We start from the raw sequence: 18,089 nt of genomic DNA on the forward strand, positions 1-18,089 counted from the left end.
CCAGCCATGAAACAGATCGGAAACGTGGCGGCGCTGCCCGGCATCGTCCACGTGCGTATGAGCCACTCCCCTGTTGACAATTGACAAGTCGACCTGGGGGAAAGCAACTAAACCGAAGAAACCCCTCCCCCCCGACCCCCTTAAAGAAAACAAAACGCAAAACAGCTTGAGGAGAGAGGAAATTGCTAGTTGGAGGACAAAGAATGTCGTGTATAAGAACAAAACATCATTTGAGGAAGAAAAAGTGTCAAATTTGTAAAACATTTCATTTTATGGAGAGATTGTTTTTCACAACGTTTCATGAAAACAGATGGAATTTGTGACAACATTCATCAAGAAAATTTTGGGCACAATTGTCGTATGGGGGGGGGGGGATAAAAAGACAAAAGGTCGAGTGAAAAAGGTTTTCTTTAGGTCTGTTTATTTTCCCCCTGAGGCAAAAGTGTCCTTTCGCAAGAAAACTAGCAACTGTCAAGCGTCCAATTTGCCTCCGTTAACGGGATTCTTCGGCGGGGTGACGTGGTGCCATTTGTCCACAGAGGTCCATCGGCCTCCCGGATGTCCACTCGGGCTACGGCTTTGCCATCGGGAACATGGCGGCCTTCGACATGAATGACCCGGACGCGGTGGTGTCTCCAGGTGAGCGACGGCGCACCCACCGCGCGCGGCGAGTTTTTGGTTTACATTTGCACCGCGACTAAAGGAGGGCGGGCGGGCGTGCGCGGCAGGCGGCGTGGGCTTCGACATCAACTGTGGCGTGCGCCTGCTGAGGACCAACCTGGACGAGCGAGACGTGCAGCCCGTCAAGGAGCAGCTGGCGCAGTCGCTCTTCGACCACATCCCCGTGGGCGTCGGCTCCAAGGGCGTCATCCCCATGGGGGCCAAGTAAGCGTCGGGCGGGGGCGGGCTGGCCGAGCGGAGGGGCGCTGAGCCGTGCCGCTGCCCGGCAGGGACCTGGAGGAGGCGCTGGAGATGGGCGTGGACTGGTCGCTGCGCGAGGGCTACGCTTGGGCCGAGGACAAGGAGCACTGCGAGGAGTACGGCAGGATGCTGCAGGCCGACCCCAACAAGGTCTCGTCCAAGGCCAAGAAGCGGGGCCTCCCCCAGGTAGCCCCCGCGAACAAACGTGCCTTTTCAGGAGGGGAAAGGGCACAAAAGTCACGGAAGACAAAAGCAAAATCCATCAATCCAATATGTTGAGAAAGCTGGTTGCCACACAAAAGGACGTTTTGTGGAAAAAAAGAAAGCGTGCCGTCGAGCGGAGGCAAGTGTTTGGTTTGACCAAAAGCCGCCCCTCGCCCCCCTCCCCGCAGCTGGGAACGCTGGGAGCGGGAAACCACTACGCCGAGATCCAAGTGGTGGACCAGATCTACGACGACTACGCGGCCAAGAAGATGGGCGTGGACCACAAGGGGCAGGTGTGCGTCATGATCCACAGCGGCAGCAGAGGCCTCGGCCATCAGGTCGCCACAGGTAGCCGGCGTAGTTTGACTGCGGGGAAGCCCCTTTGCACAAAATCAGATCCGAGTTGAACGTTTTCAGACCCCCCCCCCCCTTTTTTCCCCCCAATGTCTTTTTCAAACCAAATGATCGCGAGACTAACGTTGTCGTTTTGTCACAACTTTTTCTCCCGACGAGCCTTGTTCTTGGAAAACGCGAGAATTGTTTCTTGAACAAGCGCAACTTTTGCTAGCCTACTTTGGTCCCAAATCAAGCGTCAAAGTAGGATGAAAAAAAAAAAAAGCCAAAAGTCTGACTGGACTCGGCAAACGTTCCGCCTTGCTCCCCTGGCGTTTGCGCGTTGGCGTTGCGCCCTGAGGTTTTGCGCCGGCTCGGCAGATGCGCTGGTGGCCATGGAGAAGGCTATGAAGCGCGACAAGATCGCCGTCAACGACCGGCAGCTGGCGTGCGCCCGCATCACGTCGCAAGAGGGACAGGACTACCTGAAGGGAATGGCCGCCGCCGGCAACTACGCCTGGGTCAATCGCTCGTCCATGACCTTCCTCACTAGGCAGGTAAAGAAACCAAACCAAAGGCCCAAACGGCAGAGGGGCCTCGCTCGGCGGCCATCTTCTATTTCGCCTTCCGAAATCCGCTTCGCCCGAAATGGTGGGCGCGCGATGAATGGGGAAAAGAGTCTTTGTCGGCTCGCTTCTCATTTTGGACTTTGCGTGTGTCTCCGAGGCCTTCTCCAAAGTGTTCCAGAGCACGCCGGACGACCTGGACATGCACGTCATCTACGACGTGTCGCACAACATCGCCAAGGTGGAGGAGCACATGGTGGACGGGCGCCAGCGCACCCTGCTGGTGCACCGCAAGGGCTCCACGCGCGCCTTCCCCCCCCACCACCCGCTCATCCCCGTCGACTACCAGGTCAGACGCGCCCGATGGCCGGCGTCATCGTTCTCAAAACGGCCGCCCTTTGCCCAGCGGTGGGAAACCGGGGGAGGGGGCGGGCAGACGCAAACAAAACAACAAACCCAAAAGAAAACGCGGTCGGCCGCTTCGGCGACGTCAAAGCCTCGTTTCCGGAATAAAATGTGACCGGAATTACGCTCGAGTTTGGAAATTCACCTGCTCAACTACGACTTGAAATCAGCTTTTTCTTGTCTTAACGAATTTGTGATTGCAACATTGTCCCCTCCCAAAATAGGAATTTCTTTAGAGGGCCGTGGGGGTGGGGGGAGCAATTCTTGTAACCTTACATTGACAACTTGGCTTGTCAGACGAGGCATTGGCAAAAATGCTCCTGTGACAACGACAAACTTGGATTTGAATTTTAGCGCGAAACATTCGTTCAGTCATTATACAAGTTTTTTTTTTTTTTAATTTGTGGAAAATTTGGATTCTGTGGCGACGGGATTCCGACGTGGCTCTCCCTCAACTGACCTGGTTGTGTACGTCCAGCTGACGGGCCAGCCGGTCCTGATCGGGGGGACCATGGGCACGTGCAGCTACGTCCTCACCGGCACCGAGCGAGGCATGACCAACACCTTCGGAACCACCTGTCACGGAGCGGTACGTGCCTCGAGTCGTGCACGAGGTCAATCTGAAACCAAATGCAAAAAAAAAAAAAAAAAAAAAAAGCCATTGCTTGCAAACGTGCAGCGTACGTGTCGGCCGGCGTGGAAGGTTGACGAGCGCGGTTGTACTCGCCCGCAGGGTCGAGCTTTGTCCCGGGCCAAATCCCGCCGCAATCTGGACTTCCAGGACGTTCTGGACCAGCTGGCCGACAAAGGCATCGCCATCCGAGTGGCGTCCCCCAAACTGGTGATGGAAGAGGTGGGCCGCCCGCCTGCGTAGCTTTTGTTTTTTTCTCGGCTTGCGTCTCATTGTCCGGCTTTTGTCCGTCCGCAGGCTCCCGAGTCGTACAAAAACGTGACGGACGTGGTGGACACGTGCCACGAGGCCGGCATCAGCAGGAAGGCCATCAAGCTGAGACCCATCGCCGTCATCAAAGGATAACGCGTGCCGTGGACCCACCTGCAAATTCAACGCTCTGCAAACACAAAAATGACAGGCAGTCAATAAAAAAATTTCAAAAGAAACAGAGGAGCAGCAAAGCTAATGAAACACGAAAAGAATGTCGGCCGCAAAGGCCCCGCTCGCCCGCTCACCGCCGCGTGACCAACCTACTGACGGGTCGACTAAGCACTCAACTCAGGATTTGATCAATTGACTACCCCGAACCAATCAATCACTTGACGAATCAGCTCACCCTGACTGTGCCCAACTGGGTCGTCAACAATCAGTTGACCACCCGACCAACAAAGCGCAGCCATGGACACCCCCCCCCCCCAATCGCCCCCTCAGCAAAGTTGAGCGTCCACTCGGTGAGCGAGCCGCCATCACCGGCTGGACGGGTCAACGGCGAGAGTCCGGTTGCCGAAAACCTTCGCGAGCGACGCTCCGGCGACGTCACGGCCGCGTGCGCCGACGTCACTAACGCGCCGACGCGGCCCCGCGTGCGCGCGTCACAGAGGCAAAGGCAGCGCCGCGGTTCTCGGCCGCCCGCCGGCTTCATTCGCTTCTTTGCTTTGAGTGGCGGTGAACGAAGGCGGAAGTCATGCAGAACGGCGCGTATCGGGTCCACGCGGACGCGGTCCTCCCGGTCCTGCGCGCGCACCTGGCTCGCGTGGCGGAGGCCCAGTGGGTCCTGCTGGCGAACGGAACCGCCGACTCGGCCACGCAGGTCCTGCTGGCCGACATGTGCGCGCGCGCCACGCACAAGTTGTGCGTGAACGCCGCCGCGCTGCTGGCGGCGGAGCGAACGCGAGGCCGGGCGGCGGCGGCGACGACGCCGCCGACCACCTCCGCGCTGTCGGTGGTCGGCGGCCTGGCCTCCGCGCTGGCCGCGGCGCTGGACGTTGCGAGCAAGCCGAGCGTCAGCGCCCGCAAATTGGACGTCGTGCTGCAGGAGGAGGTGCGCGCGCGCGTCAAAGCCACTCTGGCTGCGCGCGCGGCCCCGCCCCTCTACGTGCCGACCACCTTCACCGAAACGGAAGTGCTGGCCAAAATGGTCGTGCTGACGGGCGGAGTCCTCAAGGTCCACCTGAGCGCGCGCGCCGGCCCAAAAGAAGTGCCCCAAAGCAAGGAGGGGTGCGCGCTGGAACTCAAAGAGACCACCGAGGCCGTCGGACGCATCCTCCGCAAGTGGAGCGATCCCAAACAGGACGTGAAGAAAACGGCAGCGGAAATTGTGGGAATCATCGTCAAAGACCTACGCTGCCTCGGCTCCGCCGACGGGGGGTCCGATTCGGCGTCCGGTCCTCACTTCGACCTGGCCCTCATCAAGGAGCCTCTGACTAGATTTTTCCGGTGCCGCCCCGATCCCGACCGCGGCGCGGGGTCGTTGCGCCGGCGCACTTTTCTCAACTTTTGTCGAAGAAAGTTCGAGGAGCTCACGTCCGAGCTGGAGCAGGTCCGATACCAGGGCACGCTCGTGTGCCGAGACCAAGACCTCCTGACGGCGCTCGAGTCCCCGCTTACCTTCCGAAGCACCCGCTCTCGACTCGAGGACATCTTCAAGAGGGCGGCGGCGGCGGCGGACGGCGGCGGCGTCGTCGACGACGTGGACAGGCTGAGATCGGAGGCCGACGCGTTCTCCGTTGAACTGGTGGACAAAATGTATCGCTACGTCATCAGCAAACGGATTCCGGTCCAGTCGCCGGAGGTGCGGAGGCGCCTTTCCGAACCACTCGTCTTGGAAATGGACCAGAAGAAAACAGACAATCTCCAAGTCCTGACCATGATTCTGGAAGATTCTGCCAAGAGGTTTGTGGAGCAGCTGGTTCTCTGGCTCAAGCTGGAACCCGGGACGCGACGGAACCACGCCGACGAGCTGTGCGGCTGCTTGAACGACATCCGGTCGCTCGTCGCCGTGGGCGCGGCCCCACAAAGTACTCCGGTGCGCCCGCGAGACACTTTGGCGTTTGAGAGTCCAGCCCCAGACACCGTCGGTGACTCCCGTCCCTTGAAAAAGGTCCCCCCTGGGAGCGGAATGCTGGAAAAAAACACAGAGGTTCATTGGCAAGAGGACAAAGATGCCCCGGGGCCAGAGAACGCGTTGTCGGATGACATCGGTGACTCCCGCCCCTTGGAAAAGCTCTCTCCCGGAAGCAAAAAGCCAGAAAACAAACCCGAGGTTCATTCGCAAGCGCACCTGGACGCACGCGGACCAGAGAAGCGTCTCCCGGATGCCGTTGGTGACTCCTGCGCCTCAGAAGGGGTCTCCGCTGGAACCGGGGGTCTTGAAAACAAACCGGGGCTCTGTCGGCAGGAGGACGCGGACGCCCACGAGCCCATCGATCTGGCCCCGGATGGCCTCGGTGACTCCGCCCCCTTAGAAGAGAACTCCGCCGGAACCGCAAGTCCAGAAAACGAGCCGGAGGTCCTCGACATTCCCGGGCCCAACAACCCAACCCGAGTTGTCGATGGCGACTCTTGCGCTTTGGGAAACGCAACCGGACATCCTGAAAACAAGCCAGAGCTCTGTTTGCAGGAGACCGCGGCCGACCTCGGGTCCAAAAACTCATCCCCGGAGACCACTGGTGACCGCCTCTCATTGGAAAAGGTTTCCACCGGAACAAGGAGTCCCGAAAACCAGACAGAAGTGTGTTGGCAGGAGGATACCAACCCCCCCAGCTCCGAAAACTTGGCCGCAGGCACCAAGGGAGACTCCGACCGCCCGGAAAAGCTTTCCACTCCGAGTCCAGAAAGCGAGCCAGAGGTCAATCTGCAGCAAGACAGAAACGCGCCGCGCCGGTCCGAAAGCCCGGCCTCAAACGGCGTTTGGGACCCAAGCCCCTCGGAAAATTTCAAGTGCCCAGAAAACGAACCGGAGGTGTGCTTACAGGAGGCCACGGAGGAACCTGGGTCCAAAAGCCCGCTCCCAGACGGCGAGAGCGACTCCCACCCCTCAGTCAGAGCCGCGGGCCCGCAAAACAAAGCAGAGTTCCGTTTGCGCGAGGACACAACCGCCCCCGGGTCCCAACGCCTGGCCACAAACGCCACGGGCGACTCCAGCCCCTTGGAGAAGGTCTCCGCCGGAACCGCAATCCCAGAGTCCCCGCCAGAGGTCCTCTTTCCGGAGCACGCGGTCACCGCCGTGTCCGAGGGTCCGTCCCCAGACTCCGGCGCTGAGGCGATCGCCCCCGGAACAACGAGTCCAGAAAGCAAGCGTGGCTCGGAGATCCGGGAGCCCGAGAGCGCATCTCCCCTCCGTCCCTCTTCCGTCCGCCCCGGCACCGCCGCGCCCTCCCCGGAGCCGAAAGCCGATTCTCGCCCTTTGCTTCCAGAGGACACGAGTCCCGAAACCAAGACGGAGGGCCGTCGGCTCGCCCGGTCGAGAACCCCGCGCCGGGGGGACCCGGATGACCCCGCTCCAAAGACTCCGCCCCCCCGCACGAGTGGCGACTCCAGCCCATCGCCGCCCCGGCTACTTTGCGCGCGGGGGGCAGAGAACGCCGGCGGCAGCGAGAGTCCGGACTACTTCGGAGACATCGAAGGCACGATCGACAACTCTCACCCGACGCCGGACTCGGCCGCCGCCCGCCCGCCGACGCCGGCCCCCGAAGTCTCGGCGTCGCCGTTCCGTCCCTCGGGCTCGGTCCAGGAAGAGCTCCTGACTCTGGTGGATGTGGTCATGGTCCAGCTGTTCGCGGGCCTGCCCAAGAACGTGGGCCGGCTGGTGCTGTCCCAGGACACGGTGGCCGCCGTCCACCGCGTGTCCAAGAGGATGACGGAGGACGCGCTCCTGTTGCCCTGGACCAAGTTGGGACCCTGCAAGTTGAACCGGACGGTGAAGGAGGTCGTCCGGGACCTGAAGCGGGAGTTGGGATCTTCCCGGAGGCTGGCCGACGTCTTCCTGTTTGACCCGGACGCCTTCGACGACCTCGTCCTCAAGCTGCTCACGTCCAGGCTGGACGGCCGTCCGGACGACGCCCGGCCGGGAGCTTTCTGGCGAGCCTTCTGCGTGCGCTCAAACAACAGAGGTGAATAAACGGCGGCCCTCCCGCGCGACGGCAGCTTCCAAATCGTTTGGGGCGCTGCCGTTATGAAACGCCCAAAGAAAAACCTTCGGGCGCAATGACGAGAACCCGACAAAATGGCGCCGTTGTTTCATGTAAGAGAAGAAATTAAAAAGGCACGTTGTTCACGTTCAATCGGCGTCATGATTGCTTTGTGTCCCGTGGCTCGTCACACCAAAGGGAGGACGGCACGGCGTCTCCAAGCGGGTCCCTGAAATCCACAGCGGCCATTCGAATCTCGGAGAAACACCGAGGCCGCTCGCCACAGATGCCGCCACGTTCATGCGAAGCTTTTGGTTTCCATTCGAAAGAGACTCGGCGCAAAGTGCGGAGGCCAAATCCTCCTCAGCAAAACAACATTTTCCCTCACTTTCGGGACAGTCGACTACTTCAAGTCGACTTCCGGTTTCCTTCTTGTTCTGCCTCTGCCGTCTCGTCCTCGCCAAAGGGAAGCTTGTGGGAAAATACACGGGAGTATTAAAAAAATGAATTAAGTTGAAAGTGAAACCGAGTCAACGTTTGAGTGCCTTTGTATTTCGTTTTTTTGCGCAAACAGAAAGGAGCCGCCGACGGCTCAGGGGCAACAACAAAAAAAGTCCAAAGAAAATCCAAGTGGTCACTCTTCTCTTATTTACAGCTGCTTGTTTGTCCTTGATGGCGACCCGTCGCAAAGAAGGGTCGCCGCCGCCTTGCGCAATCAGCACTTTTAAATTAAAACACGTCAGCCCTTTTGAAGAAAAGACTGCGCACGGTTCCCGCAAAAGTTGACGGGACGGGGCCTCATCCGGTGCCCGGCGCCGGGTTCGCGCTGGCTTCCTGTGCCCTTTGACCTGCTACAGCCTGGCTCGCTGGAAGAACACCTGAAGGGGGAAACGTCAAGACGGGTGAGCGGGAAGAATATAAGAAATCGATAACACACACACACACGCGCCGATCAATCCCTCGAGCTTCTGCATTTGGGGATTCAACTCTTAGCAGTTCGTCGTCGTCCAACCCACTGACGTGATCAGAAATTGGGGCCCACGACAGGATTTTCAGTTTCGGATTATGAAGGTCAACAAAGCGACAAAATAATCCAAACGTGCAGACATCTTGGCAAATCGCAGACAACTTGTTACTTTTTTTTTTGTAGCAATGCAGTTGGCGTGACACCAACACAAAGGCAGAGACAGCGGCGGGTTTGTCTTCATCGCTCGTTTGGAGGGAGAGGCGGCTCGGTTGCCAATGAAAGTGCGCACGCAAAATGGATGCGACGATCAGAACAGAGAGAGGGAAAAAAAAAAAGCACCATTCACGACTAAGATGTCAAAAGTGCACCTGACCTTCAAGTAGGTCTTGAGGACTTTGGGATCGGGCTGCTGCAGGACGTGACAAAGCTCCTGGCAAAGACACGAGAGAGGAAACGCGTCAAAAGTCCAGTCGAGCAAGGAGCGGGCGGGGCGGGGCGGGGGGTTCCCGGCACGCGCCGGCCTGACCTGCGCCACGTCCGGGCACAAGTGAAGCGACGGAAGGTAGTCTCGCCGCAGGAACTCCAACAGCTCGGGACCCTGACGCGCGCACGCACACAAGGCACAGCAAGGTCAAAAGGGCGGCCGCGGCGTCCCAGCCGAGCGGCGAACTCAACTACCTGCTGCGCATAGATGGTCTTGAGCGTCGCGGCCACCTCGGACAACGTCTGAAAGGTCACACCAACAATCAGGACTTGCGCTCAAACACGTGGACGCGCGCGCGCACGCACCAGCACGGTCTGAGCGTCGGAGAGGTCAAAGGTCGGCTTGAGAGGAGCCAGGAAGCAGGCGGGAACGATGTGTTTGTACGTGAAGTCGCTGAAGCCCGTCATGCCCGCCTTGCCCCCTGAAAGCACAGCGCACGCGTCAGTGTGGGGGGGGGGGCACGCTCGGGGGGTGATGGCGGCCTCACCCCAAAGCTCGACGAGCCTGCCGAGCACGGCGAAGCAGGTTTTCTGCGCGACGGGGTCGGGGAAGTCGACGGCTCCCTGGATGACGGTGAAGACCACCCGCTCCACGTTCTCCGGCCCTGAGGAGCGCGGCGAGTCAGGCTCGGGCGAGGATGAGGCGGAGGGTGGGGGTGGGGGGGCGTCGTCTCTCACCCTGTCCGGCCAGGACCTCGCTCAGGCCGCTGCCGGCGACGGTGTGGACCAAGGAGAAGTAGCTCCTGCGCAGCATCTGCCTCTCCAAGGCGGCCGCCTGGTCGTCGGCGTCGGCGGGGCGCGCCAGCACCTCGAAGATGGCCAGCACCAGCGGCATGAACACCTGCTGGAGCAAGGGGGACACCTGCCGCTGCCGTGGCGGCGGGGGACGCGCCTTCAGTACCCGGTCGCATTCCCGCGGGGCCGCGGGCCGGCCGCTTGGCCGAGTGCCCAGAAGCAGAAGGGGTGGGCCGAAAAGCCAAAAAGCAACCGGATCGAAAGCCAAAATCTCGGCGCTTCAGCTTGTTGGCGTGAGCGAGCTTGCCGGTTTTGAAGCGCCCCGCCCACGCCACCGAGAGGAGCGGCGGCCCGGCGCAAAGACATCGGGGAAGCTCGCGTTTCCTACTTTGAACTTGGCGGCGATCTGGCTGATGAGCGGGATGAACTCCTGCAGGTCTTTGGCCTCGCAGTCCTTCAGCATGTGCTCGGAGGCGGCGGGGATGAAGGGCAGCACCTCCTCCTCCATGCAGATGATCATGCGGTGCAGGAAGGAGCGCACGCAGCCGCGCAGCGCCCCCCGCCGGACGGGGCAGCTCAGCGCCGGCAGGAAGGCGCGCAGGCAGTCCCGGTAGACTTCGGTGCAGCCGCACTGCTTCACCGTCTGCTTGTTGCTGAAGGCCTTGCTGGTGCGACTGTCGGAAGAGCGCCCCGTTCAGCGGACACGGCCCACACTCCTTCGGCGGCGAGTTTTCGGCCCGAGTCAAAACGCTCGGCGGGCTTTGACGGACCGCCCGCGTGCATCCGACGGGTACGCGAGCCGCAAAGCCGAGGGCAAAAGACGCCCGAGCCGCCCGCGTGCGCTTCCTGACCTGACGAAGCCCACGGCGTGGCTGAGGCAGTCGGCCACCGCCGCCTGCGTCTCCTCGTCCGTCTCCAGAGGAAGTTGGTCCAGCAGCAGGCGGAAGGCGTCCATGAGCGGCGCCAGCAGGGCCCGCATCAGCGCCCGCTTCCTCTCCGGCGGACTCTCGCCGCTCACGATCAGCACGCCCGCCGCCTCGAACATAAACAGCTGGTCGTCGCTGGTCAGCGGCGCCGGGAACGCCTTGTCCTGCGGAGCGCCACGTGCGGGAGACGGCTGAAGGCCGGGCGGGCGAGCGAGCTCCCGGGCGGCGGCGGCGCTTACGTACGGGAGGAGCCAGCTCCAGGAGGTCCTGGATCCGGGTCAGGATGTCCTCGATGAACGCCGTCATGTGCTTGCTGAAACGCGCGGCAAAACAGAAGCTCAGCAAACGCGCCCGCCGTCCGAGTCGTCTCGGGCGTATTCCGAGCGGACTCACTGGAGGGTTTTGATGAACCGCGAGAAGAGGTAAGCCACTCGACTGCGGACTTTGGGGCTGTCGTGCCTCAGCCCTCGCCGGTCCAGAAAAGCCATCTGGCGCACGACACGACATGACACGTTTGGATCCGTCGCTTCACAAACGCGGCCGACGGCTTTCAGCGCGACGCGGCCGTACCAAAACATTGGGAATGTGCAGCGGCTCCGCGACGAAGAACTTGTCGTAGCGGACGACCGTCTCAAAGAACTCCAGGGACACCGAGGCGTGCCGGTAGTCGCTCACGCCGCACGACACCAACTGAGACGGCAAGCAACACGTCAGCAGCCGGCGAGGCAAAGCGGGCGCGGGCGGCGCGCGCTGACCGTGGTCATCATGTCCTGCAGCGCTCCGGTCTTGACGGCGTCTCCCGAGAAGTGCGCCCCGTGCGAGGCGGGCAGCGCTTCTCCCAGCATGTACAGCAGGCGGATGGCCACCTCCACCTCCATGAAAGATGCGCTCTGCCACTTGCTGGAACACACACGCGCGATGCAACCGCGTCAGCGTGGCGCCGAGGTGCGGCTCGGGCGCGGGCGCGGCACCGGGGGCTCACCGCATGGTGTCGGTGAAGACTCGGCGGACGGACTCCAGGACCAGCTCGGGGGACACCTGCGCCAGGCGATCCAGGAGCATCTTCAGCTGCTTCCTGTACTCCACAAACATGGCCTCGTCCTCGCCCTGGTGCGCATGTCGCCGTCGGTGAGGCTGACGCGCCAGCGTCCGCGGTGGGAAAACTGCCCTCGCCCCGGCGTCAACGCACCTCGTTGTCAAAGTTGTACTCGTCGTCGTACGTCAACTTCTTGACGACAGCCAGCATGATCGCCTGCTCGTGTGAGAGGGGGGGGGGGGACGCAATTTGACTGAGGTTCGTCGCGCTCTCATACCCGCGCTCGCGCGCATACCGACCTCCATGTTGCTCTTCTGGCCATCGTTGAGCTCAGGCAGCTGTCAATCAAGAGAGGAGCAAGATTAAGAGGGAGCCGTCGCGAGGCGTGGCAAGGCGAGGCTGACCTGTTTGAGCACGTGCAGGTACTCATAGCAGAAGGCCACCACGTTGGCCGAGATGTCGTCGTCGGGATGCACCAGGAGGCGCAGCACCAGCGCCACTTTGGCCTCCAGGGCGCGCAGCGCGGCGCCGGCATCGTCGGCGCTGCCCGCCTTGGCCAGCTTGGTCCAGCTCAGGACCAGACTCTGGCCCATCCCGTTGACCAGACGAGAGAACTTGGCCAAGAAGTCCACGTCCTCCTCCTCCTCAAAACAGGGCAAAAACCATTCGCGACATGACGGCCGGGCATTTTGCAGCGTCAACGTGCAATGGGCAAAAAGGTCCCGTTTCTGAATCGAGGGATCGGTCTGGCAACATGCATTTTTTTTCTCTCCCTGAAACCCGACGACGCGAGGTCAAATCCATCGCGAGCAAGTTTCGCTCCGCATTGACAACTGACCAATTGCGCGATGGTCAAAAGGAGACGACAAAAATGTGGCGGCTCGCTCATTTCGAGCAACCAACGCAATGCACTCGGACTCGTCGCGCGAGCAATTTTTGATCTTATGACACAGTTGCCCGTGGAATCACCATTGAGGTCATCCTGAATCAAATGTCCCGAGAGTCAACGATCTCGCTTTTCAACGCCGCGGTCGCAAGATGGAAGAGGGCTTTCTTGCTTTCTTTCTTGTGGTTTGGGGCCAGTTGACGTCCCCCGCGGAGCAACGAGGTGGCGCACGCGTCACTTTTGAAGAGAGAAAGCGGGCGAGCGGGCGGGGCCGACCTGCTCGACGTAGAAGAAGCCGGCCGACTGCAGGACCTGGGCGAGCGACTCCACCAGCTTGGTTTTCTCCACGGGGTCCATGCCCTTGTTGACCATCTCCAGCAGGCAGTCGCAGGCCTCCTCGCGCAGCTCCTCCACGGCCATGTGGCTGAGCAGAAGGTCCACGAACCTGCGGCCGCACGTCAGCGCCACATCAGCGCTCTTTGCCGGCGGCCGACGCCGGCAAAGAGCGAGCGAGCGACCCACCGTTGGTTGGCGATGAGGCCCAGGTCGATCCAGGACACGTAGGCGCCGACCACCTCCAGGCACTGGCAGGTGAGCTCGGGGTGGCTCCGCTGGTACGCATGCAGGATCTGGAACCAGGACTCCACCAGGCTGGGGACGCACTGCTCCCGCATGGCGTCCTTGATCAAGGTGTTCCGGCGCGCCACCTGGACACAGCCGCGAGCTCCCCGCATCAGCCGCCGCCGACAAATTCGTCGGCGCCAGGCGAGGCAAACCTCCAGTAAAAGGGCAAGGCGGAAGACGCGCGCCCGAGTCGCTCGCGGGGACAACGAATGAACGGCACAAAACGAGCGCTCGACGCCGACGACGCGTTGTGGCCACAACTTCCTGTTTTGGCCACTCAGGTGGAAAAGCGGCGCAGGCGCGCGGTACCTCGGGCGCGTGCAGGGTGTCCCTGTCGACGACCTCGCCGTCGATGGCCATGAGCGTGCGCAGGTAGATGTCGACGCCGCGGGGGTCCAGGCCAACCAGCGTCAGCATGTCGAAGAAGAAGTCGGGCCACAGCGCCGGGTACTCGGCCACAAAGGTCAGCGCCAGCACCTGCGCCGCTTTGTTGCGCACAAAGATTTTCTCGGGCTGCGCGCTCAGCACCTGCGACCGCGAGAGCGCCGAGGTGAGCGGTCGCCGCGGACGGGCGTCGCGGGGCCGGCGCGACAACTGACCTGAAACTGCAGCCACTTCATCAGCGTCTCTCGGATGAGCTGCCGCTGGTCGCCGCTCAGCCCGCCGTGTCTGCGATCACAGCGTCGGTCTGCCGTCGCTCGCCGAGAACGCTGACCCCCGACCGACCCCCCGTCCTCCCTCCCTCCTCACCTGAACTTCACCTGATGCTCCAAAACTTGGAAGCAGAAGAACTTGACGTGGTCGTCGCTGCAAACAAGATGGCACGCTGTCAACAAGGGGGCGATGCTCAACACGCACGCAGCGATTGTACAGACGTACACTGAAATGACTGACACGGGGTCCGCGCACGTGCACACACAAAACCGTACCCCCCAACCCCCCCTCAACCTCTACCTGTAGAGTCCTTTAGCGAGGGCCTGCGCACACACCTCCCAGGCGTCGCGCGACTCCTTGAGCTGCTCGAAGTACGCCATGGCCTGACGGACACGCACAGCCCAAAGTCAATTTTCATACGAGGCGGACCGGCGTTCCGAACGACGGCGCGACCCGGACTTCATTCATTCGAAGTGAGCGCGTGTGGCTGACCCTCTGGCGGTAGGGGGGGTCGGCGCCGGGGTCGAGCCCCAGCAGGGCCTGCTCGTCCATGGCGGCGGCACGCCGGCGGTCGGGTTAGCTTGCGTGTCCGCGGGCGGGCGCCGCGCTGGTCTGCTGTGGCCGCCTCGCTTCGCCTCCTCTCATCTGGACGCGACACAAAAACACGACGACGACGGCGTCACATTGGCAGGCTGAGAGTCCTCACGCCTTTGCCAACCTTTACTGTGCCAAAGCACACTTTGGCGGAAAAATGCCACAAGATGGATGCCTTGTGGCGGACAACGGGGCGAGACGCAGCGGCTCGGGGTCATTCCGTGTCATTTCAGCTCATGCGGCTGTTCTTGATGCAGAACAATCGCAGCGGCAGGTTCATTGAAAGTGAAAAGGTTCTCCTTGAAGACGTCCTTCTATTTTTGTGTTCTGCAGAAAGAGAATGGTGACTCCTGTTCGCAATGAAATATGAAGGGCTTGATCAAAAGCGTGTCAAGCGACGATTGAATGCATCAAAACGAACCGGCTAACTCTGAAACTAAGGTAATCTGGCGGATAAAAAAGACAACTTGCTCGTTGTGTCTGACTTTGTTGATGCGAAGCTATGAAGAGAACCGGCGTGTTCTGACATCAATGTTGTTTTGTACGTTTTGCAATCAGCACAGCTGAGTTGGTTTTCAACTCAAATCCAATTGAAAAAATGCTCTCCATTTTAGGGGCACTTCGCTTTCATGAGGAGAGGTTCATTTGCTGGAATGCCATTGTTAGCATATCCAACTACCCTGTCCACGTCGCCTTTATTATATCAAATACATCGCTTTTTGTTGAATAATTAGGCCTTATATCGATAAAAAAAAAAAAAGAAAACGTCTCCCTACACGGAGGAGTTTTAACCAAGTCAAGTGTTTGAGTTTGTATTATTTCCAACTTCGACGCCGATATGGGCTCCACATGTCGGTTATCGTCATCTTTAACGATGAATAATTCGCATCTAGGGGGGGGGGACCATAACGAAGGCTCCATGTGTACACTCACAATGTGATTTTGGCAAGCAGTCAGTTCACAGAAGAGTGGCTTACGCGTTTCATTTGACACACCAGTTTGAATACAAAAGAAGAAGAAGAGCATTTTTCGAGCAGCTCCTTTATTCCCCACTTGGTTGACTGCAAGGCGGGCACGGAGTGGTGGGGATTGCTCAAATGAGCTAGCATTAGCCGGCTAGCCACAATACGACGCCCCCACGCCACCACCACCCGGTCCCCCACCGGGAGTGACATTTGGCAGCCTCCCCGGGAGCCCGACACGATCTCCCGGCGCGTTAACGATCGCCGTTATTTCTCAGTCGCTTTTGTGCTCGAGAGCTTTCCTCGCCGGCTCAACGACCGCAGGCCTCCCGACGTCCCCGTCCGGCGGCGACGAAGCTGACCTTATTGCATGGGGCCGTCGTCCGTGCGACGACAACCGACAAAGTCTTCGAACGTCGCCGAGTGAGCTCCGCTTTACTGTGTGGCGCCGTCCGTCTTTTCTCGTGCGGCTCGTGCGTGTCTGCCTCTTCACTTCCGGCTCACCGACCCGGAAGAGCTTTTCTTCTTCGTTTGACATTTGGAGCTCACGGCCGCCCTCTACCACCCTGTGCGATCATCTGAATAATACGGATGATTCATCACGAGATGGAAAAAAATATATATATTTTTTTTTGCTTAGATACAATTTAACCTTTCAATTGCATTGATATTTAAAATATAAATCAGTTAAAAAATATTGAGAGTAAAGTATCATCCTTCAAATGACATCCCTCACTTGACTGCGCTTCACTTTTGGAGGATTCAGTGAATTTTTCTTTTCTCCGTTATGTATTCTAGCATAGCTCATCGCGACTTTGCGGTGATTATTTTACCACGCAGACTCACGTTGCAACAAGCGTGGGACGGGAAGAACTCGCGGCAAAAGACAGAAAACGTACAATGTTTGACACTTGGAAAAAGAAACCATCGCGCACCGTGCCTCCTGCACAAGTAGCCAAAGTGACTCAAAGGTACGTCTTTGGTCATCGGCGATTCGAGTCTGTTGGGGCCCCAAGCCGACAATGACCAGGATGCTCCTATCTAACCAATGATTGTCACCGTTTCAAAAAAATCAATCAAAATTTGAGAACAGCAGAGCCGTCACCAGAGCTCAGTTTTTTGAGGGGCCCAATTACAATGACCAGTCTGCAAACATCTGCGTACGCACGCATGCACGCCTCGAGCGCTGTAGGCAACGCGTTATGCATTCGAAAGTATCTCTCACAATTTGTCAAGTTGGTCCATGCGCCGGCGCCCGCATGACCCAGGATTGGTTGTCACGACAACAGTATTCTACAATCTTTGACTCTGTTTTGTTTGTGTATTTTAACCTCACTGGGTCAGATTTTCTGTGAAGTCCTGTTGAAATGATTTTGAGGATGTTTTGTAAACACTGACTTCTGGTTTGGGGCCAGGTGGTGAGCCAGAGAGAGAATGGGAGCGTCATGACATGTTAAAAAAGCCCACCAAGGATGTGAGGTCAACAAGACGATTGTTCTTACGACAGAATATCTGAGTTCCATTTCACGGTACGAGGCGTGATTCCTTACCAGAGTAGCTACACCACTTGTGCTGCGAATGTGTGTGACATAGAAAGTGGATGTTGATCTGTCTGTGGAAGCGTGGTTAAAAAAATTCTATGGAGATGTGGGAAGAAAAAGATGACGACAGAACAATAAAAGCTCCAAACCAAAACAACGATTTATTTGGATTTCCCCCAAGGCCTTTAGAAGAAGGTGTTTGGTCTCTTGGTGGTGAAGCGGGGTTTGTGCTGGCGGCGCAGGACCCGATGGGGCAGCGGGAACTTGATCTTGGAGTCCTGCGGGACCAAAGCCACATCGCGTCAGTCAACAACAAAAAAAAAAAAAAAACAAGCGCCAACGGGCATTTGCGTGTCGCCAGTTTCGCAACCCCCAGCTCAAAGTCTGGAAGAGGAATCTGGAATCTCATCTGGCGGCGTTGTGCCAAAGTGGAGCGGGCCCACGCAAGGGAGGGCCGCCGCCGCCAACACAAAGTGGGCAGAAACTCACGTGGAACTGCTTGATGGCGGGCCTGCGACACTTGTTGGCGGCGATCACCTGGACCTTCATGATCTGAATGGAGTGGGCGCGGGCACGGTGCCGGGCGCCCATGTCGCGGTCTGCCGGGGGGGACGGCAAATTAGGAAGGCGGCGAAAAGCCGGGACGGGGGTCGGGTCACCACTCACAGCACTGGGTGACGGCTCCGGAGGTGGTGAGGTCCCGGTATTCGCGGTACATGTTGTGCGTGCCGCTGCGCGAGTCGTAACGCAGCCAGATGCCAAAGTTCTTCACCTTCAGGGGCGTCTTCTCGTGGACCTGCACTCGCACGGCATCACATTCAAAAGTTGACGACCATTGACTTGTGCGCAAGGAGATGAAAGCTTCACTCGCGCCATCTCAAATTCGGGGGGGGGGGGGCAGCATTTTGGGGCTGTCCGGGGAACGGGCAATACGCACCAGTCCGCAGTAGACGGTCTCGCCGGACGCCTTCTTCATCTTCCTGAGTTGGGACACAAAGTACCAGAAGCGGGACTTGGCCACCACGTGGTTGGGGGCGAAGATGCGCATGCGGTACAGGGGCGGGGTCGGGTTCTTGGGCGACGGCAGCAGACGCCCGATCACCTTGTACTCTCGCAGCTGCCCCCAAAAAAACACACCAAACCCACATCACGGTCGAGCCTTGGCAGGGG

At 59.4% G+C, this 18,089-nt stretch overlaps 3 protein-coding genes across 6 annotated transcripts in view; 1 reads left to right on the forward strand and 2 right to left on the reverse strand.

The window, feature by feature from the left end:
- Positions 1-3,548, forward strand: part of rtcb (RNA 2',3'-cyclic phosphate and 5'-OH ligase) — a 6,294-nt gene extending 2,746 nt beyond the window's left edge. Inside the window, exons 1-9 of one of the 2 annotated variants that reach the window (XM_019897524.1) lie at positions 435-639; positions 729-885; positions 951-1,107; positions 1,314-1,473; positions 1,840-2,015; positions 2,185-2,373; positions 2,908-3,018; positions 3,163-3,282; positions 3,358-3,548. In XM_019897524.1, the coding sequence (XP_019753083.1) occupies positions 594-639; positions 729-885; positions 951-1,107; positions 1,314-1,473; positions 1,840-2,015; positions 2,185-2,373; positions 2,908-3,018; positions 3,163-3,282; positions 3,358-3,465 (1,224 nt within the window). In that variant the 5' untranslated portion in view covers positions 435-593 and the 3' untranslated portion in view covers positions 3,466-3,548. Of the gene's footprint in view, positions 1-434; positions 640-728; positions 886-950; positions 1,108-1,313; positions 1,474-1,839; positions 2,016-2,184; positions 2,374-2,907; positions 3,019-3,162; positions 3,283-3,357 lie in introns of those variants that run through there. The other variant, XM_019897525.1, reaches the window with a different exon arrangement.
- Positions 3,549-8,041: 4,493 nt separating this feature from the next.
- On the reverse strand, positions 8,042-15,895 carry xpot (exportin, tRNA (nuclear export receptor for tRNAs)). Of its 3 annotated transcripts, none has more exons than XM_019897472.1 (25): positions 15,741-15,894; positions 14,315-14,467; positions 14,123-14,205; positions 13,919-13,975; positions 13,768-13,837; positions 13,478-13,696; positions 13,067-13,251; positions 12,821-12,989; positions 12,063-12,299; positions 11,958-11,996; positions 11,812-11,874; positions 11,605-11,729; positions 11,378-11,522; positions 11,193-11,312; positions 11,016-11,110; positions 10,866-10,935; positions 10,548-10,786; positions 10,085-10,370; positions 9,640-9,829; positions 9,450-9,566; positions 9,268-9,383; positions 9,157-9,204; positions 9,005-9,076; positions 8,852-8,908; positions 8,042-8,389 (listed from the first exon to the last, which is right to left on the reverse strand). In XM_019897472.1, the coding sequence occupies exons 2-25, from the start codon at positions 14,372-14,374 to the stop codon at positions 8,363-8,365; spliced, it is 2,889 nt and encodes a 962-aa protein (XP_019753031.1). In that variant the 5' UTR covers positions 14,375-14,467; positions 15,741-15,894; the 3' UTR covers positions 8,042-8,362. The 3 variants fall into 3 exon arrangements, 2 of the variants coding, with proteins under 2 accessions (XP_019753031.1, XP_019753030.1); XM_019897471.1 differs by having other exon boundaries at positions 12,063-12,302; XR_002171401.1 differs by lacking the exons at positions 8,042-8,389; positions 8,852-8,908 and having other exon boundaries at positions 9,009-9,076; positions 10,862-10,935; positions 12,063-12,302; positions 15,741-15,895.
- Positions 15,896-17,061: 1,166 nt separating this feature from the next.
- The window catches only part of rpl18a (ribosomal protein L18a), a 2,648-nt gene continuing 1,620 nt past the window's right edge, over positions 17,062-18,089 (reverse strand). The window contains exons 3-5 of the mRNA XM_019897532.1: positions 17,586-17,715; positions 17,409-17,518; positions 17,062-17,197 (exon numbers count right to left, since the gene is read on the reverse strand). Of these exons, the coding sequence (XP_019753091.1) occupies positions 17,105-17,197; positions 17,409-17,518; positions 17,586-17,715 (333 nt within the window). The 3' untranslated portion in view covers positions 17,062-17,104. The remainder of the gene's footprint in view (positions 17,198-17,408; positions 17,519-17,585; positions 17,716-18,089) is intronic.

This window comes from Hippocampus comes, unplaced genomic scaffold (assembly GCF_001891065.2).
Source record: "Hippocampus comes isolate QL1 unplaced genomic scaffold, H_comes_QL1_v1.1 scaffold81, whole genome shotgun sequence".
Taxonomy (NCBI): Eukaryota; Metazoa; Chordata; class Actinopteri; order Syngnathiformes; family Syngnathidae; genus Hippocampus; species Hippocampus comes.